Raw genomic sequence first — 27362 nt, forward strand, 5'->3', positions numbered from 1 at the left:
TCATGGTTGGTTCCAGAGCCTTTTGCTTGGTAGAAACCAAGCTTTCTTCCTTAGCTTTCTTTCCTTTACTCTGTCTTAAGCCCTGACTTACTTTGCTGCTCTTCCCTCCCACTTTTGAGTCTCCCAGCCCCGGGTATTAGATCATCTAAATCTTTCTTTGAGTTGCATACATATGGTTGGCTTTGTTGCTTCTGATTTGTCCGCTGGTTAAGTCACTCTTTCTGGGCCCCAGTTTCTAGTTGATTCCTAACAACTCCAATCGCACACATAATTGGGTGTTTGTGTTGCTTCCTGGAACACAGCCTTACACACAGGCTATCCCCAACTGTTCCGTGGTTTGAGAAATTGGGGTGAGATGCAGTTCATGGTCCATCCTGTAGCCAAAGTAAGAAGCAAGTGAAAGCTTCACAACATGAAGAGGGGAAAAAACATCCGTTTCCTACAAAAATAGGAAAGGGAAAGGAGAATAGATTGAAAAGAGGACAGATGAGATAAAAAGCATACTTAATGAAAGGATGGTGTCTTTAAGGGAAATTTGAATTAGGGTCATTTGTTCTCCCAAAGCAGTCTTTGCCCTGTTCCTTTATCTGTGTACCTGCCTACCTCCGGATCTACCACCCACCCATCCATCCTGCCACCCGTCCATCTCACATGTTGTCATCTGCTTTTCTGGCCCACGTCAAGTGGATATTGGAGAAGAGCAAATGACCCAGAGCATCCCTAGCACAACCAGGCTTCGTTGCGTCCAGCTGCGTGTCTACAAGGCTGAGATCCTTTCAGCCACATGTCGAGTGTGAACCCCCCGCCCGTGTTGTATCAGGAATTCCGTTCCTAGACGCCTGTGTCCTGGGTCAGCCAGAGGCACTGGTGGAGACATACTAGGCCCCACCCTACCCAGATGTGGTGTGTCCTTTTGATGAGGGGAAGTGATGGGGCTGGAGGTCACAGAGCAAAGTGGAGCAGCCTCCTCCCCTCCTTTGAAGGAAGCTCTGGAAGCTGTAGACTTTAGCAGGTGAAAAGGAAACTGTTTGAGAGGCAGTCTGAGGCCTATGGAGGTCCCAGGGTGATGCTGGCTGCAGCTGTGCTGGGGGTGACTTCTGATGCCGGACCGGAAGTAAAGGGATCCCATCCAGTGAACTGGGTGCGAGAGGAGTGCAAACGGAATGCCTGTGCAGCGAAAGTTGTTTCTCTCACCCGAGGGGCCCACAGCTGCCTTCATCTTCCTCTAACCCCCCTGCTCCCCAGCCTGCCCTTTGGGCTTAGAGAGACCCAGAAAAAAAACTGAGCTTGCGCCAACAGAGAAAGTACAGCTCCTCCAAAATGGAAAGCAGGGTCATCGTCCCAATGTTCTGAATGTGGACTGTTGCAGAGAGCAGGGAGACGTGTCAGGAATGAGAACGGTCTGAGACAGGGCCCCAGGATCACTGCCCAGCTCCACCAGGGAGATGAAAGAATTTTCTCCTTCCTTTGCCTTTTAAATGTAATTCCGTCTGCCCTTCTCCCCCACACCCGCCCAGCTCTCTTGCTGGGAGCAGTGCAGACATTCAGCCATCCTGGGAAAAGGCAGGATCCTTTTCATTACTGCTAGCCTGATTGAAGTCCCCAGAGCTAGGGAGGATTGAATTTTCCTCCCTCTCTGCCTCCCCTGTCCTGAATCCCTCCCCACACAGCTAGGATGCTCCGAGTAGTGAACTGTTGTCCTATGGGACGGGATGAGGACAGGATCTGGTTGTGGGGGACAGTTTGGATGGTCTGTATCAGTGCTTTTGAGGACACTCCTTATGGAAGAACATTCTCATCTCTTCTTGGCCATGCCTCCGCCTCTCCTGAGTGCTGAGCCCATCTTCCCTACCTTCAGGACAGAGGCCAGCAACCAGGCATGCCTGGATGTGAGGCTTGGACCGGACCAAGACAGTCACTTGTGGATATTTCTGCAGAGGGCCAGGGGTCATGGACCCACACAGGCTTGTTGTTAGCTTAGCAGTGGGCTTGAAGAAGCCACTTCTCAACTTTGTGCAAAACAAGGACTTAGTCTAGAGGTTTCAAATTTGTTTTAGTGGCAGAACATTTGTTCTCAAATGAAACTATTTACATGAAAAAGAAAAGCTGAGCTGTGCTGGTTGAAAGGAGGGAGAGATGGACAGAGTGGGGATCTTCTGTCTATACCACCTCTGCTCCTCTAGTTGCCCAGCAGAGGTGGCTCCTGAGCTGCCTGGAGACACAGTGATTTCCTCATCCATCCAGGGAACTTTGGCTGTCTCTTTCAAGTTCTGACAAGACTGGAAGTCTTTTTTGTAAGACTAGAAGTCTTTTTTGGGGGTCCAGATCTAGGTGGTCTTCAATTCTGAAATATTGAACTTCCCGTTGTGTATTTCTAATCTGCACCTGAGCTCCACACTTCAGTGCCTGAGGACCAGTTCTTTCTCGTTTCCTGGGTGCAGAATGTGGAATCACCTATGAAACAATCAGCTATAGAAAGGGGTGTGTTCAAGGAGTGTGGTTTATATTTTGCCCATACTGTTCTTTCTTCAATTTAACCTTGACTCGTGCATGGAAGCATAAGCTGATATTCTCTAGTAAAATCTATCATGGATATAGAAGGATTTGTTCCCATGTTGGAGCTGATTAATTCATCCAGATATTTGAATGCTTACTTCATGCAGGAAGTGCTCTAGGTGCTGTGCATTCTAGGTGTCATTTCCTCTTGTCAACTTGAAGGATGTCATAGGCTGTCTCTCAGACATCTCAGCAATTTAGTCATTCTAGTCCTCACCTCTAGTTTGACAGTATTCCCCACTATTTGACCAACAGGCATTCGATGACTAATTGTACGTCAAGACTTTTCTTGAGAAATGCAATAGTTATGTGAGATATAAACCATTGTCTTGTTGTGCATGGGCTTGTTTAGGCTAAAAAAAGGAAAATTTAAACACACACACACACACACACAACAGCACAAGATAAAACTTTAAATAACTAAGAACTAAATTGTAGGAATTCCCTGGCGGTCCAGTGGTTAGGACTCTGTGCTTCCACCACAGAGGGCACAGGTTTGATACCTGGTCAAAGAACTAAGATTCTACATGCTATGCGGCACAGCCAAGAAAGAAAAAAGAACTAAATTTTATGCATCTTTTGCTTTTCTAAGAGAAGGGAAAAGGATATAAGTTTTCCAGCGAGGGTGGGATAGATCCTAATTTTGTTGAGCTTGGGACATTAGGAATAATAACCCAAAATGCCTTATCTCTATTTCCATTCAACCTGGATATGATCATTACTCAATCCCAAGCCTCTGATTTGCCAAAATAGTGCGAATGCTAAGATGCTCTGAACACTCCTGTGGTTTATTTCTGTTGCAGCATCTCAGGACTAGGAAGAACTGGATGTTTGGCTTTCACTTCTGTTGTCTCGTAAACCTTGTAAAAAGGCAGTAGAAGAGTTCCTGCCGTACCTGTGTGACCTAAAAAAGGCTATTTAACCTCCCAAAGTCTCAATTTTCCCATCCATAAAGTGGAGATACTTTCTATCTCATGAAGGAGTTTTGAAGATTAAAAAAAATTCTGTAAAAAAAAAAAAAGTAGCAACCACGATACTGATTCCCTCCCTTCTTCCTTAAAGCACGCCATGGCTGGCAGGGGATAATGCAGAGCGAGCTGCCTGCTGGGGTTGGTAAACCCCTTTCCCATGTCTTCTTCCCACTGCCCACCTGAAGGGGCTCCCTGCATTGCCACCTTGCCGTTTTCAAGGCTCAGTTCAAACTCTTATTTTTAGTAACCCCACCCTGACCTTTCTTGCCCTACGTTGTTCACAGTTTGACACTAACACTCTACTCAAACTGACACATGCGTGTCTTACCCTTGGACCAAATTGTATGTTCCTTGCAGGCAGAGATGTCTTATAATTATGTTCCGGCCCCAGTGTCTCATCACGTGCCCTTGTGGCTTGTTGGTGGCTGTGTTTGCAGTCAGAGGGGCTGAGCTGCCGCTCTCTCAGGATAGTGCCACCTTTCCAGGCAAATTCCACATCCCCTGGGGTTGGGGGGTGTGGCGGGAAGCTACCTGCAGGCCTGGGTGTAGGGAGAGAGGTACAGCTTTTGCAATCTCCATCTCCTTCCTATTCTATCCCAGAGTTTACACCACTTTGTGCATCATTTTAGGCAAAGTCATTGCCTAAAGAGCAATGAGCTCAGTTGAACTTTTCTGAGCTAAAGAGCCCAGTTGAGCTTTTCTAAGGCTGGAGGCACTGCAGCCCAGCATGACTTCCTCTCTTTCCTGAACCAAACAAAATATTGTTACAGCAAACATGAAATCTCTCTTATTTTTCACAAACGCTCTCCAGGCCTAACAAAGCTAGCAAGCAGTCACACTCCTTGAATCAAAATAAGCATCTGCCTCTTTTCTCTTTATCCCGCTTTCCCAGCATTTTTGAGCAACAATTAAGAATGTGAGTATTTTATTAATTCATCTTAGGACTCCACTGAGTATTTTCTGGATAGCATGCGAACGTATTAAAACCTTAACTTTACCCTTTAATATGGATTGAACACACAGATACAGAATGTACATAGCCTACTTATCCATCAACATTGTTCATGATAGTTGGACTGATAAACTCTGAATATTTCAAAAGTATATAAAATGAAAGGCAACATACAGTAAAGGGAAACTGAGTTACGTGCAGCTGGGGAGAGGATAGGGCCATTTTCACTGGTCTGATTTTTAAAAAAGAGGAGGAAGAAGCAACAGCTCTCTTGGAGGAGATGGGCCTTTAACTGTCTCTTTTACTTGTGATATCACAGGATAATTTGATAGTAGGAAGGAAGTCAGGGACCCTCTCCCTAAAGAAGTGTGTGAACTCACATGCAATTTGTATTTACAATCTCAGAGACTCTGTGGATCCGTTGGAATCCATTCATAGTTCATGCTGCCTAACTTAAGACTGAAGGATTGATCGCACCTGGAAAGAAGATAGAAGGCAGCAGAGACAGTCAGAAATAGAGTAGACAGAAGCTGAAAAGGCCATTGCTTCCAGGCTACTAGCCCAGAAGCACTGCATTTGCCTTTTGTGGTTCTGCTAGTTAGCCATGGCTCTGGGCTCGGTCTGATCCATTGCTGATCAGTTGTCCTGGGGACGCTGTATGCAAACTGTTGAGAGGTATCACTAAGGAAGACTTCTTTGTTCTTTTCCAGCTCCTCACAGCCAGTGACCTTGCAGCCAGCGACCTCAAAGGATTTCAGCCACAAGTAAGTTCCACTGATCCTTTTATGAATTTTGGTTGTGAGAAAACAAAGTTGGCACCAGGGCACAAACCCCCACCTTGGATTTCCAGTGTCTCTGACTCAGGGAACCAGCCTTGACAGTGACGTGGTAGTTTGTCATCTCCCACTGGCTCCTCTCAACTCATCACAAACAAAACCACCTCTTTCTGCTTCCTTAATATTTTATAGTGTGAAAGAGAGTAGACCAAGCTGCTTGGAATGTGTGGTGGTGGGTGATTCAGCATAGGAAAGGGTTAAACCAAGAATGTAGAAGGTGGGATTTTCTCCTGCATTTCTCCTCTTTGGTACTGGGTACTCCCATTTGTGAAATCTTTGTGAGAGAATGCCTTGTAGCCACAGTCTGGGGGCCAGGTAATCTCAGACTCCGCAGAGGCAGATGGTTGAGTTTTGCTGATCTTGGGTAGAAAATGGGCCATTATTATCTCTGGCCAGAATGCTTTTTGGAGGTCACTATGAGCAAGCGACAAGAGGCACAGGCAAAGTCTCTCTTGGGACCTCCCTGGCAGCCTTGAAGATGGAAAATCACCTTGCCTGTCTTTGAAAGGAAGCTTACTGTCTCCACACAAATGCATAACCCACCCCCCACCCCCGCCACACACACACAAATGCATACCAGACACACACAGTCCTTGTGTTCCGCATGGATCCCAGTGTAGATAGAATGTGTGTGCAAAGACAGATAAATCCAAGAGCAAGAAATGAGATATCTCACCCCTGCCTCTGTTCCCCTTTGAATGGGAAACTTCCTGTCACAACTCAGTGCTGCCCAAGACCCCACCTGCCGCACCTCTGCAGGGACTCCCAAAGGCAAAGCAGGTACTTTCTAATACAAGAATTCCATAAACTTGAGGATGTTTTCTTCTTTAAACACGTTTTATAGCCAAGAGCTCACTGTACCCTTACTACACTTCCCCCATGTGGAGCGTATCCTGTGGGTCCCCTTTTACTGCTGGAGGAAACTGAGACCCCAAGACCTGGGGAGAAGAGGCCTCAGACCACTGAGAGCACTGGGGACCAGATCAGAAGTAGAGTAAGAGGCTTGAGGGAGACAGTGAACAAATTCCAGGGCCCTGCTGCTCTCTGAGAGTCAAAGATAAATCCATGTACAGTTTGGGGTGTTTTGATCACAGCTTGTTAATCCTTCTGTCAGGACGCAGTGAGGTTTTAAAAATAGTCAGGAAGCCTTTTGACAATATTGAAAAATGATAATTTATTCAAGTAGTTATTCACATAATGCACACAAGCTTTCAGGTGAGCTCAGAGAATGTAAAACAAAAATAAAAGAAAATCGATTCATGTCCCACCCACCTCCACACCTATACTCACACACAGTGGCAGCCCGGCCAAAAATTTGTTTTTATTTGGAATTTATAGAGGCTTTGTACTGTGTTGCTTTGTGGCTTGAAAAGGATACATAGTGGAGACTGACTTTATGGAAGGTGTGCGTGTGTATGGGTGTGTGTGTGTATGGGTGTGTGTGTGGTTTTGGCATTATTTCTGAGTTGATCATATTCTCTGTTTGTTGAGCCCACAGTTCTAAAGATATTTGATTTAAAATGAACTATTGTTAGATATATTGGGGGTCTGCCCATAACACTTGAGGCCATGATCCTGGAAACGCAGCTCCCCTGCTCCCTGCCGGTTACACTGCGGTGACTGGTGCAGATGGCTCACTCCCTTGGTTCCGTCTGACCTTTCCACATTATTCCATTTGTGTGTCATTCCCCCGCGGCTGGAATATAAATGTGTATTTTTCACTCCTCAGGATGCATGTTCCTGAGGCCAGGAGGCCCTGGGAATCTTGTGGCCAGAGTGTAGTGCCCAGATCAAAGTCAGTTCTTCAGTGTTGTTCCTAAATCAAAAAGGCCCGGATGTGTCTCGCGTCAACACCACCCTCTTGGGTGCTTTTCCAGAGAGAAACAGGACATTGCCCACACGTTCGGGGCTGTGCACCAGTTCATTGACTTCTGTTATTGTTTTCCCTTCTCTCTGGGTTTCAGGTGAAACTGATCCCCAGGCATCCTGATGTCCAGTCATTCATGGGTGTGTTCCTTCCCAGGAACTGTCACTGACTTTCAGGAGGCAATTCACTGAGGACCCCTCCCTGGGCTCATTGTCAGTGGGCCTGTTGGCGTTCACGTGGTCCACATTCACCACTTGCATGGAAAAGTTTTTGTCTTTTTTTTCCTTCCTTGAAGCATTTCCTGCTGCAGCCTCTTAGGGAAAATAGTCATGATTTTCTCTCTCATTCTTGCTGCCCCTCCAGTTTGAAGGTGTGGAGAGCAATGAGTGTACGAGTCTGACCTCTCCTGTCTCCTGTCTCTCTCCTTCTTTTCTTCATCCAGATAAAGAAGAGGAGGGTCAGGAAGTCACTGTCAGCCTTTCTCCCTGTGATTATTGGCTTGTAAAGGCACCATGTTCATTCCTGGAAATAAACACATTACTTTGAAGGTAGAGCCTGATGCTGAGATTTTACAGCCTGTGCACTAGGGCTGAGACTTCTTCCTGGGTCGGTGAGCTTGGCTTCTGTGCTGGGTGAGCAGGAAGAACTGCCTTACCAGAGGTTACTAGTCTCAGTAGGTTGAAAAAAACACAGATGGAAAGCCTCCTGAAATTCACACCTATGTCACCCAGACTCTTCTCTTAATATTTGGTCCCCTGCAAACACATCTTTCATTTTCCAACACCTTGTTCTTCCTGCCTTTGAAGGAATGAACATATTTGAGCCCCCTCTTCTTATCCTTGGATGACTAGAAATGAGGACCCTCATCTACCTTTCCCAGACCATCTCTCTCCATTCTTGAAAGGATTAAAAGCAGTAGAAGCTTAGTAGAAGCCCCACAGTCATATGACTTCTTCATTTTATTTTTACTCTTTTTTTCCTCTGAGTTAAGAGCTATAAGTTTGTTCACTGTAAAAACTCCAGAATATGTGAAGGTGGTAAAAAAAGTACAGTCTTGTAATTATAAAATAAATAAGTCCTGGGGATGTAATGTACTCCACGGTGACTATAGTTATATTTGAAAGTTATTAAAAGAGTGAGTCTTGAAAGCTCTCATCACAAGAAAAAATTTGTAATTCTGTGTGGTGATGGATGCTAACTGTAAAAAGTAACTAAAAAGAAGAAATTTGGAAAATATTTCGAAAATTTTGAAAATCTCTTTCCACCCCAGCAATACTTATAATGACATTCTGGGGTATAGTCTTACCATAATTATTGTGCAAAAATGTACACATCTATGGGATTTTTAAAAAAAATTGACACTCATATTTTATATGCCTTTTAACCTTTTTTGTTTGTTTGCCTGCTTTTCATGTCACTGGAAAATCTTCTAGCAGCTAGCTATTTTTGTCTTCTTGCTAGTACCATCATTTATTCACCACGCCCCTCTTGCTAGACATTCCATTCCTTTTGCAGGCTGAGCTCTCCAGGAGCAATCCAAGGCAAATGCGAGATCCTCTGCTCTCATCTAAGATACAAATAGCAGCCACAGCTTCTTTGCAGTTAGTTCTTTGCCTCTCCTACAGGCATCTGACGGTTGTTTAAATTTTGTAGTAAAGTGTCTGTGTATATGCCCATGGGCATTTAAGCACATGCTTACAAGGGCCCTGGTGGGGGTGTTAGGAAGAAACAACCATAGCCTGGGGCCCAAGCTCAGATGCAAGTGTCGTCTGTCCATCTGCCGTGCTGGAAAGCAACCTTGAGAAGATCCATACCCCAAAAGAGAGCACCGACTAAAGGACTTGGTTCTCACCTGCTTCATAAACGCCCCACTGTCTCAGAGGAGAGAGGAGGCTTCTTATAGGAAAAATTGGATTTTACTTCAAGTATGCCTCAATGACAGGATTTTGGGAGGCAAGTGTAATAGCTGTTATATAAGGGTAGCTATTTTAAAGAAATTTTTTAAATGGCTATTGCTGTTATGGCCAAGAGGACATTTGCAGTGAAAGGTAAGAAGAGTCACTCCGAACACATGGGAAAACATTTTTCAGTTCAGAGAAAACAGGACTTTCAGTCATTGAGCTGCCATTTCATTCAAAGGTGCCCATGGAGAGCTATGTGCTGCACAGACTCTCCCCCAGAATTTGGCAGTTCTGGAATATTCTACCACTATTAGCTTTGTGAACCTGGGGAAGTTGCCTAATAGCTTTAATCCTCATTTTCCTTATTGAGCAAAAAAGCTGTGCTGCTTATCCCACAGATTGTTGTGAGGATCAAATGAGACAATATTGTGAAAGTAACCTAGCATGGTGGCTGCCACATATAGCAAATTCAACTTTTCCTTTCGTTAGAGAAGTGTGTGCTTAGTCGCTCAGTTGTGTCCAACTCTTTACAACCACATGAACTGTAGCCCACCAGGTTCCTCTGTCCGTGGGGATTCTCCAGGCAAAAATACTGGAATGGGTTGCCATGCCCTCCCCCAGGCAGAGAAGTTTCAGTTCAGTTCAGTCGCTCAGTCATGTCTGACTCTTTGCGACCCCATGGACTGCAGCACGCCAGGCTTCCCTGTCCATCACCAACTCCTGGAGCCTACTCAAACTCATGTCTATCATGTCGGTGACGCCATCCAACCATCTCATCCTCTGTCGTCCCCTTCTCCTTAGGTTAAATTATTTAAGAATTCAGATGAAGGAGAAATTGTATCTATGTGAGCAAGCAAAAACGTCTTCTAGGTACGTGGGCCGAGATAGGTGAGAAGGAAGTGAGGCAGTGAACTTACTCCAGGGCAGGGGAAGCCTGGATGAAGACCAAACCAAGGGTGGAGATTCTTGGGTGTGTTATGGAGACAGAGTGCTTTAACTGCTCTGGTTTAGATGGAATATGGTGAGGATATAGCTGCAAATTAGGTTGGGACCAAATTGCACAAGGTCTCCAAAGTCCAGAAAAATAGGCACACTAGTTTAATAATCCTCCATTTATTATCTAATGTTTATTATCTATTATTCAACTTTAATAATATGTTGTTACAAAAGCCTTGATTTGGAGCATGGGCTGATTTCTGTGGTGTAAATATCCCCCCAGTGAACAATTTTAAGCTGTCAATGGTTTAATAACCTGTTTGCAAAGTCTTTGACAGTCAGTTTTCCCGAGTTGATGTGATCAGTTCCCCACACACCCCTGGGCCAGCTTCTGTAATCATTACCATTTGCCAATCTTATTTCAGCTATACTCCCAGATAGATATGTATTTTTAATTTTAAATCTGGGGAAACCATTTTTTAAAAATCCCAGTCATCAGGTTATTTTACTCATAAATAATTCAATAAGCTTTTCTAACAAATAAGGCCTTTAAAATATATTATCACAATGCCATGATGTTATTGTTTTATGTTATTACCTATAAAATATTATTTTTAATATAAAAGTATTATGATATTCTTACCTATAAAAGTAACAATAATTCCATAGTATTTTCTAATGCCCAGTGCATGTTCAGCTTTCTCTGATTATCTTAACATGGATTTTACAGTTGATTTGTTTGAATCAGAATCCAGATTTTAGATTTTGACATCTGTCTGAGGACAGTGGAGCCACTGAAGGCTTGAGTATGGGGAAGAACCACAACTGTGATGCAAGAAGGTTGTACCATCGTTAGTAGATGTGATGAAATGAAGACGGGATTGAGCCAGTAATAAGCCTGGGCCGTTGGTCCATATGAGACGTAGTAGCGAATGAAGCTGGGCTGGGGTCAGTGGGACATGTTCCTGAGGGAAGAAATGCCAGATAAAGTATAGGGGCAGAATCAATGGACTTGGTAGCTACTTGGCTGACTGGACAAATAAGGGGACTGTAAACCCAAAGGTTTACAGAGTGAACTCTAGGAGTTGGTGATGGACAGGGAGGCCTGGCGTGCTGCAATTCATGGGGTCGCAAAGAGTCGAACACCACTGAGCAGCTGAACTGAACTGAAACCCAAAGGAGGTACAGGTTAAGAAGTTTCAGTGTTCATTCCTGGATTAAGTGTGATTATCTCCCAATGTTCAAAGGAGGAGGACTTTGTCATCCCTAAACAAACCCTTACTCCATTTTTCTCAGGCCCCACAATCAGTTCTACTTACAGACATCAGGGGATATAACCATCTGCAAAATATCTTGGGCTCTATGAGTCCTAACCCAGAATTTTTCAATGCAAGGACTCCAAACATTTTGTGAGGAGAAGCTAGTTTTTAGGAAGGTGTGACCATGGAGTTTCTGAACAGAAAGGAATTCTAGCTGTTCACATGTCCCACCAGAAAAGGCATGGTGATGTGGAGAAGGGCCCTGACAGTAACCTATGACTCAGTGATGGTCTGTGTTTCTGATTATTTCAAGTGGCTGATCCTCCACTGAAAAGCAGCAGAGCAGGTTAGAGAGTCAGAGGCTTCTGATGGCTCCTTTCTTTTGAATGTGAAATCCCTGAGTTCCCAGGTTGCTTGTTCTTCAAGGGTGGATAGTGTCCTTCAGAACAGAATCACCATTGTCAGACTCTGCTCCCATGGACACCGGGTGCCTACAGGCTGAGAGTCAACAGTCGTAAAGATGGAAAAGGAAGCTCGGGATTTTCCAGAGTACCCAGCCACTGTTGGCCTCAGCAGGAGCTGGTGTTGCTACATGTCCACATGGCCTTTGGCTGAGTGTACCTATGCCAAAGACTTACTAAAAGTGAACCGTATGCCAGAAAGTGTTCTTTGAACTTCACATTTATTCATCAGTTAATCCTTACAAACCTTTGTGAAATCAGTAATAATACTATTTTCATTTCAAAAGTAATCGCACAATTGCTAAGGTCACAAAGCCCATAAGTGGCAGAATTAGGATTTGAACCCAGGTGGTCTGGCACGGACACTTGTATTCCTCACCTCTTACGCTGTGACACCTTGAGTTAGAGCGTATCACCATTGTTAAGATAACTCAAACCCAAACTGATCACTGATGAAATCAGGACAAGCAGCCACAGCTTCACTTTTGTATTCCATATTGTGTTCTTTTTATCTCAGCCTATTCAAGGAAAAATAATTCATCTATCTCAGAATAAGACAGGGAATTGTTGTGGAGCATTTTGAATCCTTTCGTCTTGGCAAAGCATTTCTGCTGTTCTCATCCCTTCCCTTCCCCAGCTCCCAGATGGAGAATTATGGCAGTTGTTGTCCCTTCTTCAGAGGAAACCACAGTGAGACAGAGGTAGGCAGTGGAGTCTCCCACCTAAGACACACAGCAGTGAGGAAAAGCAGCGGCTTGTTTTGAATTCGCCACATCGCATCTACTTTGCCATTTTGGGAAGAACCAACCTGAAGCAAAACAGGGTATAAAGAAGTTCTTCTACCAGTGCTTACAAACTCCTCCTTCCTTCCATTTCAGAATTGAAAAGTCAAGACGGAACACTAAGAGTAGTGGTTCTCAACTTTGACCATAGATGGGATTACTGAGGGAGCTTATAAAAACTAGCAAAGCCCAGGTCTCACCCCATTGAGTTAATCTGGGTGTAATCTGGGTGGAGTTCAGAAGCACCAAGTCTTTTCAGAAGCTCCCCAGAATCTAAATCAGCCTCCTCATTTTCTAGATAAAGACTGAGTCTTGGAGGAAGTCTTAAAGAGGAGAGAAAGTAAAGGGCCCCATATTCAAATAGTTTCTACCTTGTGTTAGGAATGTGTAATGTGCTTCACTTGGCCCTGGTATCTAAGCCCACAACAGCCTTTTATCAGATGGCTTACACTTCCACTTTCACTGAGGAGGAAACTGGGGTCCAGGCAGAGGATATATTGCTAAGCAGGTATTCTGAAAAGGCTACCCCTGTGCCTACCACCAGCTATTCAGGTGGTAAAATACACTTGACAGGCCAGCACTAGTCTGCAGTCCATGCTCTGAATCATACTGAATCAAAGAACAAAGATTCATGGCAAGTGGCAGAGGGCAAGCTTGAAGAAAGGCCTTGAGAAAAAGATATGAGCTTACTTACGGAGATCAAATTGCCAACATCCGTTGGATCATTGAAAAAGCCAGAGAGTTCCAGAGAAACATCTACTTCTGTTTATTTATTGACAATGCCAAAGACTTTGACTGTGTGGATCACAACAAACTGGAAAATTCTGAAAGAGATGGGAATACCAGGCCACCTGACCTGTGTCCTGAGAAATCTGTATGCAGGTCAAGAAGCAACAGTTAGAACTGGACATGGAACAACAGACTGGTTCCAAATCGAGAAAGGAGTACATCAAGGCTGTATATTGTCACCCTGCTTATTTAACTTATATGCAAAGTACACCATAAGAAATGCTGGGCTGGATGAAGCACATGCTGGAATCAAGATTGCCGGGAGAAATATCAATAACCTCAGATATGCAGATGACACCACCTTCTATGACAGTAAGAGAAGAACTAAAGAGCCTCTTGATGAAAGTGAAAGAGGAGAGTGAAAAAGGTGGCTTAAAACTCAACATTCAGAAAACTAAGATCATGGCATCCATTCCCATTACTTCATGGCAAATAGATGGGGAAACAGTGGAAACAGTGACAGACTTTATTTTTTTGGACTTCAAAACCACTGCAGATGGTGACTGCAGCCATGAAATTAAAAGACGCTTGCTCCTTGTAGGAAAAGCAATGACCAACCTAGACAGCTTATTAAAAAGCATAGACATTACTTTGCCAACAAGTGTCCATTTAGTCAAAGCTATGGTTTTTTCCAGTAGTCACGTATGCATGTGAGAGTTGGACTAAAAAGAAAGCTGAGCACCAAAGAATTGATGGTTTTGAACTGTGACGTTGGAGAAGACTCTTGAGAGTCCCTTGGACAATAAGGATATCCAACCAGTCCATTCTAAAGGAAATCAGTCCTGAATATTCATTGGAAGGACTGATGCTGAAACTCCAATACTTTGGTCACCTGATGTGAAGAACTGACTCATTTGAAAAGACCCTGATACTGGGAAAGATTGAAGGTGGGTGAGAAGGAGACAACAGAGGATGAGATGGTTACATGTCATCACTGATGCAATGGACATGAGTTTGAGTAAGCTCCTGGAGTTGGTGATGGACAGAGAAGCCTGGTGTGCTACAGTCCATGGGGTCACCAAGAGTCGGACTTGACTGAGTGACTGAACTGAACTGGTGGGCTCATGTGACTGTTTTGTATTGTGAATAATGTTCCCCCTCCAAAAATGGCTGTACGTGTAAAGGTGTTTTTTCTGGCTACTTGTTGGATACCCACATAGAACATGAATCTTTTCCCACAATTCCTAAGGCAACCCACTTTGTTTTTCTTACCTTACACCAGTATTGTCACATCTATGACAGTAGTAGAGCATTTTAAACAAAAACATTTGTTCACATGCATACACACACTTTGTACTAAAACTCAAACTGACATTATTATTTTCTTTCATGAGATCAATCACTTCGTACAGGTATATCTTTTTTACACTGTCTGCCTTGAGAGTGTTTATAGTAGATTAAGGGAAAAAAAAAGACAATATTGGTATATAGTCCTGATGAAAGAAGTCCCCCAGGTGTTTCCAGAGTGTCTGGCATTTCAGTGGAATATTCTGAAGTCTTAATAATTTCTAAATATCTTTAGAGTTTGTGAATATTTTATTTCTCCCAAGATATTTTGAACACCTGAAGGCCAAGTGCAGGTGGGTCCAGCTTAAAACAGACCTAATATGCAGAAGTTCACACTTGGGAAAATTGCTGGTTGGCAGGTGGGTGTTGGGAGGAGAGGGGCTTCCTCATATGCAGAAATTTTTTTTCTACATTTGTCAAAGCAGTCAATGTAAGTTATCCCCACAAAATATTGAAATATGATTTAGCCTTAAAATCTGATTTTGATCAAATTTTTAGCCTCAAAATCTGATTTTGATCAAATCTGATATGATCAAAAAATCAAATTTCAGAATAGAAGTATAAAAAAAATGAGGCCAATCAGTGATGATTAACTTTGAATATGATTCTCTTTTCTTTCAACAATAATTTTCATCTGAAAGAAAAACAAAAACAAACCCAAATGCTTAGCAGCAAGGATGTAGAGTTAGATGATTTCTATGATCCCTTGAGACGCAAAACATTTAATTACACTGGCTTCTTCCGCTGACTTCAGGTTTCTAGTTTTCTATTTTTGTTTTTCTCTTCAATTCTTTTGGTAAAGTGGCTTCAATTTGAGCTTCTTAAAAATCCTGAAATTCTGATCATTTGAGGTATGAAGTCATTAATTTTTTGACCTATCTCAAATATCTGTGTTTATTAGTGGATTGAGTTACAGATTTCTCTGTCTAAATTTTAATGTGATATGTAACTTTGTTCTATACATTTTTAGGGCTAGGAATGACTCATGGAGAAAATGTACATTCAGAGACCACCTTTAGGACTTGAAAGGAGATGTTTTCTTCAAAATCTGTTTAGCAGGATAGTTCTAAACCTGAGGCAGAAGCCCCACCTCTCAGATAAGCAAACTCACTGAAGTTCTTTCTAGTACTACTGTCGGGCTCACATTTCAACCCTCTTGTCCTTCTACCTATCAACCCAACCTCTTTCTGACCGTCTTGTACCAGACAGAAGGGGTCAATTGAGAGGTATCAGGACACCCCCATAGGAGAGGGGCCTCTCATAGTGGAACAGCTTGCAGACTCAATAGGCATCTTCCAGCCACCTGTCTCCTTGTGTTCAAGGCTGCGTCAAGTCTGCAGACAGCCACCGCTTTCTTCTATTTCCCTGATAATGACCGCGCCCTCCTTCTTCTTCAGGTCTGCAAATGATCTTCCTTTTGCATCACCCACTTTCCCAAAAGTGTGTTTATCAGAGCTTCTAGCAGACCCATGTTGCCAACAGGTTGTCCTAACGGATTGATTCTGTCCAATGATTCATGGGACAGAAAAACTTTTAAGTGATGTTGTTGTAGTCTTTATTACTATAAATAGTAAAACTGATGCATATTTAGAAATATGGCATGCATCTCTCACCCTTCTGTTTCCAGTAACTAGCAGGGAGAATATTTTCCATTACTTTATCATTTAGTAGTTAAACTTGCAGGTCTGCCTGGTATTAGCTGTGTGGCCCCTGTTTTTATGTGGCTCAGGTTCTGTTTTAATGAAAGAAGGATACCTGTTCTGTGGGATTTTGAGGAGGATTGAATAGATAGTCCAAATAACAGTGGTATCTGCTAAGCACTCCACCCAGCACACACACCATGTGTACTGTTGTTTTATTATTCTTATAAGTTACATATTGAAATTGAACCTGGACCACTGAAACTGACTTTAGAGCACAAATTGCAGCCTCCCAAGACAATATTACTAGAATTTGGGATTGTTGTTCAGTTGCTAAGTCGAGTCCAACTCTTTGCAACTCCATGAACTGTAGCATGCCAGGCTTCCCTGTCCTTCACTATCTCTCTGAGTTTGCTCAACCTCATGACCATTGAGTCAGTGATGCCATCCAACCATCTCATCTTCTGTCACCCCCTTCTCCTCTTGCCCTCAATGTTTCCTAGCGTCAGGGTCTTTTCCAGTGGTTCGGCTCTTTGTATCAGGCGGCCAAAGTATTGGGGCTTCAGCTTTAGCACCAGTCCTTCCAATGAATATTCAGAGTTGATTTCCTTCAGGGTAGACTGGTTGGATCTCCTTGCTGTCCAAGGGACTCTCAAGAGTTTTTTCCAGCACCACAGTTCTTTGGGATTACCAAAGAAGAAAACAACCTAAAAAAACAAACAAAAAATCTAGATCTTGCCTGGTATTTTTGCTAGTTTATGACACTTGCCAATCAAAATGAGCAGTGGCAGACAGCCTTGCCCTGTGAGAATGACCCTACAAGAGAAAGGAGGACAGGATGGATGGGATAGATAAAAGATAGATAGGAACTGTTTGACAGGGACATGGGAATACCCAGAAAGAAGCGTGTTCATTGCTTACTTCCTTCTATTACTACCTGTGGCACTTTCCCCTGGAGGAAGACTATCTAGAAAGTGCTCAAATGACTTTAAAGAAATGTATCAAGAGCTTTTTCAATCACCAGAGCATTGCCTCATCTGAACCAACTCCCTTGGGTCCAGTGATCCTCGGCATAGTTCTGGACATCTACTTCAGCTCCAACCCTGTAAAAGAATCATAGGCACAATGATTTATTTCCCAAAAAAAATCAGTGAGAAATTGTACCAAAGGGCATTTGAGTGAGTGCTGTTCAGAGAGGCTGTTTTAGGAACTGGGGACTTCAGGGGGATTTTATATGATGACTTTCATATCCATAAATTCAGTTGTTTCTGTATTAAAAATGAGATTAGGGCTGATTCAAGGAACATATGGGTTCGGGATTCCGTGGGCCATCAGATGGAAGTGGCATCTGCAGAAGGGAGCCCTCCTGGCTGCAGGACTCTTGTCTCCAGTAAGCAGTTCATTGTCAACATGCTGACAGGGCAAGTAGCTTGCTGATGGGAATGTGAGATCTGTGCCCAGATGCTAGCCTTGTCTATACTGTGAGAAAACACAGCTGGCTAAATTTGGCTTTCTTACCCTTCATCTGGTTAGGAACAGAAATGCCAAAGTGGAGAATGGGGTTTCAGATGACCATTGTGTAAAGAAAAGAAGAATCTGTGCTTCTACAAAAAAGTAGATGCTCAATGAGTATTTGTAGAACCCATTCTAGGGATACATGTCTATCAGCAGTAAAAATAGATCCCCTAAACAAAAGTGCATGTATCCAAATTCTGATACTTCTTTAGTGCTTCTGGCCTTGTGGTTATAATAAAGATGTCTTCTATTACTTATTTTTGGAGCTAATGAGTTTTGTGAGCCTTTTTTAGAACAACCATATCTTTGGAGGTTTGCAAGCCTTTCACTGTTTTTATGGTGTAGCAAGAGCATTCGAATACCTCTGGAATTGGGACTGGAAATACACAGCTTTGAATTAAGTCAGTTTTGATTTACCCATTTCCAATCTATTGCATTATTGGCATCCTGTGAAAGGTGACTAAGGCATGGGGTCATGAGAGAAGTGGAGAGAGTGTTGAAAAAAAGAACTGTCTGTGAAATCTCAGCCTGCAGGCGTCTGGAGAGACAGCGCGTTTCATTCTTGATAAACTCCAGCAGAAAAGAGCAATCAGCTCAACGAGAGCTGGACAAATTAAATGGCTGAGTATTATTTCAAAGGGGAGCTCGGGCAGCATCAGAAATTCCCCATCAGCTGTAATAACGCCAATTACTTTGCCAATTGCAGATTCCATCATGATGTGTTTCGTGCAATCAGGCGTAGGACTCTTACAGGGGACTGATGGGTTTTGTTTACTCTGAATGTGCGTTTGTAGAGAATCTTTTGCACCTAAAAGCTTAGAGCTCTGAGCATCTTCTTGGTCCAGACTTATCCACAGCTGAGGGAGATTATCTATGTGATGGAGGCGGGAGCTGCCTGGGCAGGCTGGACCCAATGCCCCTATCACTGGCGAACGCCTGGGATTTAAATACAAAGAGCACAGCTGGGTGTGGCAGTTCTTGTGAATGTGGCGATCTCCAGAAAATCTCTTTGTAGATTACCCAACTAGTAAATAAATACATATTTCTGATTATGAGCAAAGCTTCTTGGCACATCGGCGCGTTGGACAGATCACCTTAAACAGTAATAACAAACAGAAGCTCTGGGAGGAGAGACTGCGCCAAGAGTTCATTAAGCCTTAAATACTGACAAATGAGGGTGCAGGGCTTTTATTGTCTCCCTTTGAGAATCATTTGGTTGGATGTCAAACAGATCAATTCAAATTTGGGAAGAGATGGTAAGAGAGGAAGATATCCCTCCTCCTCCCAACATTTTTAGCAGGGGAAATAAAACTTGGAGAGTCTACAGGAACATTCATTTTCTGTTTACATTTGGCTCCGTATAAATTAATGGGTGTGTGGCTCCAGCTACTTTGAGAAGTGAGCTGTGATTCTCCATTTACACTCCCAATTGAGGAAGGCGCTAATCATGGGCATTTACTGAGTGCTTCGGCCTGACTGACAGCTGGAGTGGAAGCTGTATCTGTGGCTGCTGGGGGTGCAGGCGAAAGCTAAAGGCTGATTTGATTCCACTTGTGCTGAGCTGTCATCTGAGGCCAGAGCCTGGAGGAGAATGGGAAGCCGATTCTCTCCCCTCTGCTTTGTGACAAGCTACCAATATGTCACTGTATTGTTTTAACCTGCCTCTTCCTTCTTCATGCCTATGATACAGGCCCCTTTGCCTAGGGAAGAAAGGATTCTCCTTTTCAAAGGCAGCTGCCACTGCTTCCAAGTAAGTGGCTCATCTACTCCCCACGTCCTCCTCCTCCCAGCCTAGCTGCTGCCCAGGGCCCCCTGGCCCACAAGACCAGCATCGGGCAGGTTCTGCTGTTGATGGGAAGCAGCAGAAGATCAGGTGGGGGACAGAGGACAGGTCCATAGGATATCACTTAGTCTGGCAGGGCTCATGCCTTACAGATCGTTCATTCCAGAAGTGTGTGTCTGTGCACACACAAGTAAGCATGTTCATGTGTTTGTTTCCCCTAAAAGAGGTACTTTAGCTAGTGTATTTGGTTTGACACCAGCTTTTCGGCAGGTGGCAGCTGTTCAGATAACGTTCCTGGCTCTGAGATAAGAGACAGAACTTGTCTCCTGCAAATCCCTGGGGACAGAAACAACCCTTAGAAATCATGAGATAGCGTATGAAGCAGTAAGTGGAGATGAGGCCATCAAATCATGCCATGTGTATTCAGCATCAGCAGCTCTACAACCAATGGCAAGGGAGCTGCCAATCCTGCCTCCTTAGCATCATGACTTGGAAAGTATTCAGGGATCTCCTTGTTTGTGGGGCGAGTCGTCTGTTCACTTGTAGACTCACAGAGCAACCCTGGCTTGGCGATACAGCCTCCACCATGAGCAGGGTATATCAAGATGCATTCATCAAAGTCAGTCTCAGAGGGGTGTGATCCTGTGTCTGACAGGGCCAGCCTCAGATGCGCTAACGGAGCTCAGCTGTGAAAATTAACTATCCTCTTGCAGCAAATACTCTTTTCCCATCTTTCTCTATAATATCCTTTTTTTTTTTAATGCCATAAACAATCCAGTGTTAAGAAACTAGACCCTTGCACCAATCTCAGTGATTCCACTTTCCTTAAATATACGTCAGTCTAGATTCACTAGTCAGGATGTCTGCCGACATAGTAACACATCTCTCCTAGGTGCAGGAGCACCCACCCAAAGGCCAGAGGAAACTTTTTAAAAGGCATTTCATTCCTTTCACCTGTGGGATGAATAGGGTCATGCTCTAAGCCCATATACCGCATATGAAACAATAAAATCAGCTTGTATTTGTGCAGCTGTTTTATATACCTTCTTATACCTAGAGAGCACCAAAAACACATGAAGTAGGTAAATCCATTTTACAGAAGAGAAAGTAGAGACAGAGGCAGATTAAATGGTTTGCTCAAAGTGATAAAAGGAATCCACCAAGACTCTAAAACCCCATCCCCTCTTGATTCTTTGCTGTCTTGTCCACAGATGTAAAACAATAAGGTAACTGGTGTTGTGTACTGATGGCATTTTTATATATTTCTGTTTTACCTATAGAAGATATTTAGAATTTCAGCTAAATGTTCCCCAAAGGAAAACTGAACCTATGGGAGTTAGTTGACAGAGGCATGTTTCCAGTGTATTTAGAAAGACTTTCCCAGCGCTGGAAGGCCCTTAGCCCTATGTGCCTCGTTAGCACCCCATCTCTGGACACTTAGAAGTAGAAGGAAAGGCTGTACACTAGAAGGGTTTTGGCAGGTGCAGTACAGGTACAAGACCTGAGCCTGAATCTCAGCTTCCACGTTTGCTAGCGTTGGGACCTTGTTCAGGTTAGATAACCTCTCTGCATCTTGTTTTGTTTCGTACATGCAGTGTGAGTGTGTGAAAGTCGCTCAGTCATGTCCAACGCTTTGCAACCCCATGGATTATACAGTCCATGGAATTCTCCAGGCCAGAATACTGGAGTGGTGGGTAGCCTTTCCCTTCTCCAGGGGATCTTCCCAACCCAGGGATCAAAGCCAGGTCTCCTGCATTGCAGGCAGATTTCTTTACCAGCTGAGCCACAAGGGAAACCCAAGAAAACAGAAGTGGGTACCCTATCCCTTGTCCAGCAGATCCTCCTGACCCAGGAATGGAACTGGGGTCTTCTGCATTGGAGGTGGATTCTTTACCAACTGAGCTGTCAGGGGAGCCCTCATGCAGACAATGAGGGAGCAACACTCCCCTCATCTGGTGTAGGACTGATTAAGTATATACATAAGGAACCAAGCACTTTTTCAAGAAATGTTTGGCATTTCTTTAAGCCATTGCATCCCATGTGTCTCCTCTTTGCCTGCAGCCCTGTCCAAGCAAACACTCTTTGTACCAGGTGAGGAAAGTAGGCCCAGCAGGTCATTCCAGTGGCAGCACTGGGGCCCAGGGGCAGTGGTCCTCACTCGCAGGTCTGGGCACAGCATCTTACTAAACTCATTTTAGATTTAGAAACCAGAAGAAGGTCATTGGAAAAATGGAATTGGAATCCTCAGCAACTCTGAGTAATTCACCAGTATGTTGTTTGGGAATTGTTTTTATGTTTGCCAAAAAATGATACATGGAAAATGTGTCACTGAAGACACTCTCGTTCAAATAAAACTTCTTCCAGTCCATTATGCTTGAGCCTGCTGGCAACTTGAAGAGGCCTTTCCAAAAATAAATGCCCTGGGTAATCCGAGTCTCTCAGTATGTCATGAGCTCAGTGCCTAGGTGTGTGTCTCAGCTTCTTTATGGCCTCAGATGACAGCTGAGCTCAAGTGGAATCAAGTCAGCCTTAGCTCTTCATCTGTACCCCCAGCTGTCCCAGATAGAGCTTCTACTCCAGCTGTCAGTCAGGCCATGTGTCTCAGTTTCTTTATGTACCAAATGGAGGGCTGTGCTTGAATGATGCCTAAAAAGTCTTCCAGCTCCAGTATTTTATCCTTTTCCATCCCATCTCATTCCTGTAGACATCAGACTTCTAGAGGCTGTAAAGAATATAAATTGAAGGTTTTTAAAGAATAGGCATAGCTTCTGCAGAGCTCACTGCTTAGGCTACAGACTACTTAAATCTTTATTTACTCCATCCAAGATGTTCCTCAACCTACTTGGATCAAAGCCTTCCCATTTCATTTTTTGACACTTGCATATTTTTCCAAGTTGGATACTGTACTTTCATATTCATATGTAGAAGTAGTTTTAATTTAAAATAAAAAGAGTACTTGGAGTCTGCAGCCCTCGGGTCTACCCAGATGCCTTCTACAGGAAGCACCCTGTCACCTTTGAAGTGTATCCAATTCCTTGTAAAAACTTCAGGACCCATCAGAAATATGGAGAAAGCCTCATTTTGGGGTTTCACTAGCTTCTCCTTTTGAAAGATTACTGGACTATACATTTTATTATTTTTTTTATTAATTAAAAGGAAGCTGACTATCCTATTTGATGCCACACATAAATGACAGCTTTCTAAAGTCCCCCCAAATTTTCCCATTGAGCTCCTTCAAAGTAACCTTTTAATTCCAGTTGAAGTATCTTCTCATGCTGAACACTGGCAGAGGCTCTGGCTTGCAGTGAACCATCAGGAATACTTGCTGGATGAATGAATGAATTGGTGATTGAATGAGTGGTATTTCCATCTGGTATTTGGGAAGAACTTGGAGTTTTGGGTTATATAGAATTGGATCTGAATTTTGATCATCCTTTTAGTAGGTTCATGATCTTGAGAAAATTACTAAACTTTGATTTTTCATTTGTCAAATAAGGTCATGAACTCCCTTTGAGTGTTACTAGAAGGATTAAGAATGATGCATGTAGGTGCCTGATACATGGTAGGTGCCCATTAAAAGAAGGCTTTTTTTTTTTTTAACTATCCTGCCTCATGCACTGCTGGCACCCCGTGGGCATTTAGGAAATATTTGATGACTGAAGAGAGCCTAGCACCATTCATCTAAAGCCACGAGTCATCCACACACGGAAGTTACACCTCCTTCATCTACTGAGCTGCTGTTCTCAGCTGGGGAAGTCCCCAGCCTCCTGGTTGCCGCATTCGCCTAGTCAACCACGCGCATGTGGCTCTTTCTAGCTATTCTGAGAATGAGCAAAATTACCTGGAGATTCCGTTCTTGTCAGGACTACAGACTCCTGCTCTTAGGGCAGAAAAAGCAGTTCTGATAATGAGATGACAGAGCAGAGGTCTTTCCCTGATCTCAAGTAGGGTTCAAGCAGTAGAGAAGCAGGCCAGAATGTGCCAAGGCCAAGGTCTGTAGCAGGTCTTCAGGATGGGACAGGAATGAGAACTGGCCAGGATCAGTTATTCTAAGGTGAGCATTCAGACTGGGTCAGATTCTTGGGCCACTGACAACAGAAGAAGCTGCAGGCAGAAAATACAGTGAGCCATGGCCAACTATATCCAGGATGCCCAGGGCCTATCTAAGCAGGGGCGGGACAGGAGGGTATCCAAGCCTTAGCAGACGTGGTCAAAGATTACATGAAAGAGTGGTGGCAGGACATCTGATCCCAGATAACGGGCAGTCAGGCCCCCAAATGCCAGGGCTCAGTTGGAGGAACGTGGGATACTGAGGTGTAAGACAGGAGAGCCGAACGAGAACTCATTTGGCCAACAAACAAATCATATTCTGGGCTCAACAAAGAAGTTACACGTCAGAAGAGCATCCAGTCTCCGTCCCTGATGAAAGGCAACCCAAACCCTGTCCTTGGAGGAATCGTTTAGAGTGCTGGTCCTGCTCTGTGCAAGGGAAGATGATCCATTTCTACACCAAGCGCCCAGGGAGGCAAGTATGTAGGCTGATCCTGCAGCCATGCACTTCAGGTGGTGAGTAGAGCTAAGGAAACTCAAACCAAGGGTTTCATTCCCTTTGAGTTTCTGCCTGTGTGACGGTGCAGTCTTAGCAGCTTATCAGATGTCACCAATAGTCCATGTTTAGAGCATACTCAGGGTCTGTGTTCAGGTCAGTGCTTGGAGAAGCCTTTTTACAAGAACTCAAGAAATAGCATTTTGAAGCTGATACTGTTCTCTCTATTCTTTGGCAAGATTTATCTTCCCTGAAACCTTATGAATTGAATTGGCTCCAAAAGGAATAGGCTTCCCATTGGTGCAAAATAAAAGTTATATAGCAGATAAAGGAGCTTTGTGCTTTTATTAAAATGGTGGCAATCAGCCTGTTCATTTCCTCAGACTTACCTTGTCTACTCAAGGCCTAATGCCCCTCTATTATGTTCATCCCTTGTGTGGACTTATATGAGCAGTGACTGTCATTGACATGGCCACCGAAGATTAATAACACTGATGCCACTGACAGCTTATCCAGGGGTTTGGAGCATAGAAACTGATGGATAGTAAATTGGAGGTCAATGAAAAAGGTGCAAAGAAAGAGGGTCTCGAAAAAGTTGACAACCAGTCCTTCCTGGGAGTCAACTGCTTTAGTTTTAAGACCTGTTCCTTGAGGATGTAGAAATGTCCCCAGTGGCACCATCCATTTTCTCCCAAAGGTATAAATAACATGCCTGATCACTCACCAGCAAGTGGAAGTTTCTCTCTCCCATACTTTTTTTCTTCTGTTCCTGTTTTATTGAGATATAATTGACATACAGCATGTGTAAGTTTAAGGTATACAGCATAATGATTTGACTTACATACATCATGAAGTAATTATTACAGTAATCATCATCTCATATAAATACAAAGTTAAAGAAATAGAAAAAAATAGGTTTTTTCTTGTGATGATAACTCAGGAATTACTCTCTTAACAACTTTTATATATAACATAGAGCAGTGTTAGTTATCTTCATCACGTTGTAATCACATCCCTAGTACTTACTTATATTATAACTGGAAGTTTGTACCTTTTGACCACCTTCATCCAAAACCCCCTCACATCCCTCACCTTTGTTAACCACAGATCTGGTCTCTTTTTTTCTACGTGTTTTTTTGGTTTTGAAATATAATTGACCTATAGTACTAAGCTGGTTCCTGTTATACAACACAATGAGTTAATCTCTCACACTTTTTTATTCCAGAATAACAGCAAACTAATTTTATTTGTCTGTGCTCAAAAGTTGAATATTGTCCCTAATCAACTTTTTTCTCTCTTTTATTGTAAAGTCATATTCTTCCCACCTTTTTTTCCCTTCAGCATTTCAAAATAGAGATAAACAATTTTGCTGATGCTTTTAGGATTTCTCAGATTCTTTGATTAATTACCAGGGACAACAATAGGCTTCTGTGGCTTTAAAAATGTTCCGTTTTTCTGCCAGATGAGGAGGGGAAGAATCAAAAGAGGAGGTTAACTTTGTCCTGAGATGTTCATTCTTCCTCTAAAAGTTTAAGAGCTATCATCAGAGCCTTATCTGTCGTCCCTACTCAAACCTGTCCTAAGAATAGGTAAAGACAACGTGATCAATTATCTTAGACTGTTTTGATTCCCTTTGGAGCTCAGTTTGGACCCAGTCACGTGGTGAGCATACATAAGAAATACCATTTCTAGATGCTAAAATCACTATCCACCAAACATCTAAGGGGTGGCAACAGTGTCTCCAGATGTGAATATGTTGACTCTCCACTTAAAAGAGCTGAAATGAGAGCCTCACTTGTTACATTCTGCTGTAAGGATCTTAGCAGATTGCTAAATTAAGCTATTGAGATAGAGCCTTGTGATAGGCAATAACCCAGGATAGATGTCATATCCTCATTCTTATATACACATAGAAGGGACAGACAAAGGTAAATTAGATGTTTATAATTCATTGCCATCTATGTGGAGAAGTCCCATTCCACAGTCTTCAAAAAAAAATAACTGACTATTGGAAATTCTGATTTCTCTGAAAATGTTTTCTCTTTTTATTGGATAAATAAAATTCCCCAACATCTAATGGAGGATTTGTTGTTTTATGTGTTCTTATTCCAGTAGTGATAAATCATTATATATAAAAAGCAGAATGAGAACAGCTGTATAAAACTTAGAGGGGCTATTAATTCTAGATGTTACTAGGTCTTCTGCTTTCTGGATTTTTCTCCCTCTAAGAGGTCATTCTGTTTCCCTCTATTGAGGGAAATTTATCAAGATGGAGAAGTCACTTCCACAGAGATTTTCTTAGAGGCCAAAGGTGGAACATTCTAAAATATTCGTGTGAAGTGAAGTGAAAATCACTTAGTAGTGCCCAACTCTTTGCAACCCATGGACTATACAGCCCATGGGTTTCTCCAGGGCAGAATACTGGAGTGGGTAGTCTTTCACTTCTCCAGGGGATCTACCCAACCCAGGGATTGAACCCAAGTCTCCTGCATTGCAGGCAGATTCTTTACCAGCTGAGCCACAAGGGAAGCCCAAGAATACTGGAGTGGGTAGTCTATCCCTTCTCCAGCAGATCTTCCGAACCCAGGAACCAGGGTCTTCTGCATTGCAGGCAGATTCTTTACCAACTGAGCTATCAGGGAAGCCCGATGTTTGTGTAAGTCCCATTAAAATTATATATTATCAAGTTATTATTAGAACAAATATGCCTATTTTTCTTTAATTCTTTGATTTAGGGGATCCCCCAAAGTAGCCTGAGCCTGCAGCTGGCAGAAAAAAATGTGAAGGGATGACCTATAAACTCTAACTTATCTACCTTATCTTACATTTGATAGTGCTTTGTTGCTGAAAACATAATTTCAAAATGACTGTTGCAGTTAATTTTCACATCAAACCTGTGGCCTAGCCAGGGCAATTACTTTTATCCAAATTGTAATGCTAAGGAACTGAGAATCCACAGACTGAATGGTTTGCCTGAGCTCCCTATGTTAGTAAGCAACCACACTCACTTGGAATTTACATGGATCTTCTGATTCCAAGTCTCCAGTTTTGGGCCAGCAAAAAAATGTTAAACATTTGACAAGATGAAGCACATCAACACAAATGAAATAAAACAAAAGCACTGTAAACCTATATATTTGATCGTCTGTGTTTGATCTACATTTTATCACACATATTGTCAGCAAATATTCATTAAGTGCCTACTCTTTGTAAGGCATTCAAGGAAACCGGTTTGAAAAACAGACCTTGAGTTGAATGGAATCTTGATTCACTTACTTTCT

General features: G+C 43.1%; 1 protein-coding gene across 4 annotated transcripts in view; it reads left to right on the forward strand.

Annotated features, from left to right (window-relative positions):
* SETBP1 (SET binding protein 1) overlaps positions 1 to 27362 on the forward strand; it is a 402738-nt gene that overhangs the window by 201529 nt on the left and 173847 nt on the right. For all 4 annotated transcript variants that reach the window (XM_086373343.1, XM_086373342.1, XM_086373344.1 and 1 more), the window contains one exon: positions 5190 to 5243. In XM_086373343.1, the coding sequence (XP_086229469.1) occupies positions 5190 to 5243 (54 nt within the window). The remainder of the gene's footprint in view (positions 1 to 5189; positions 5244 to 27362) is intronic.

This window comes from Bos grunniens, chromosome 24 (genome assembly GCF_055505025.1).
Source record: "Bos grunniens cultivar Pamir isolate PY7600 chromosome 24, Bosgru_T2T1.0, whole genome shotgun sequence".
Taxonomy (NCBI): Eukaryota; Metazoa; Chordata; class Mammalia; order Artiodactyla; family Bovidae; genus Bos; species Bos grunniens.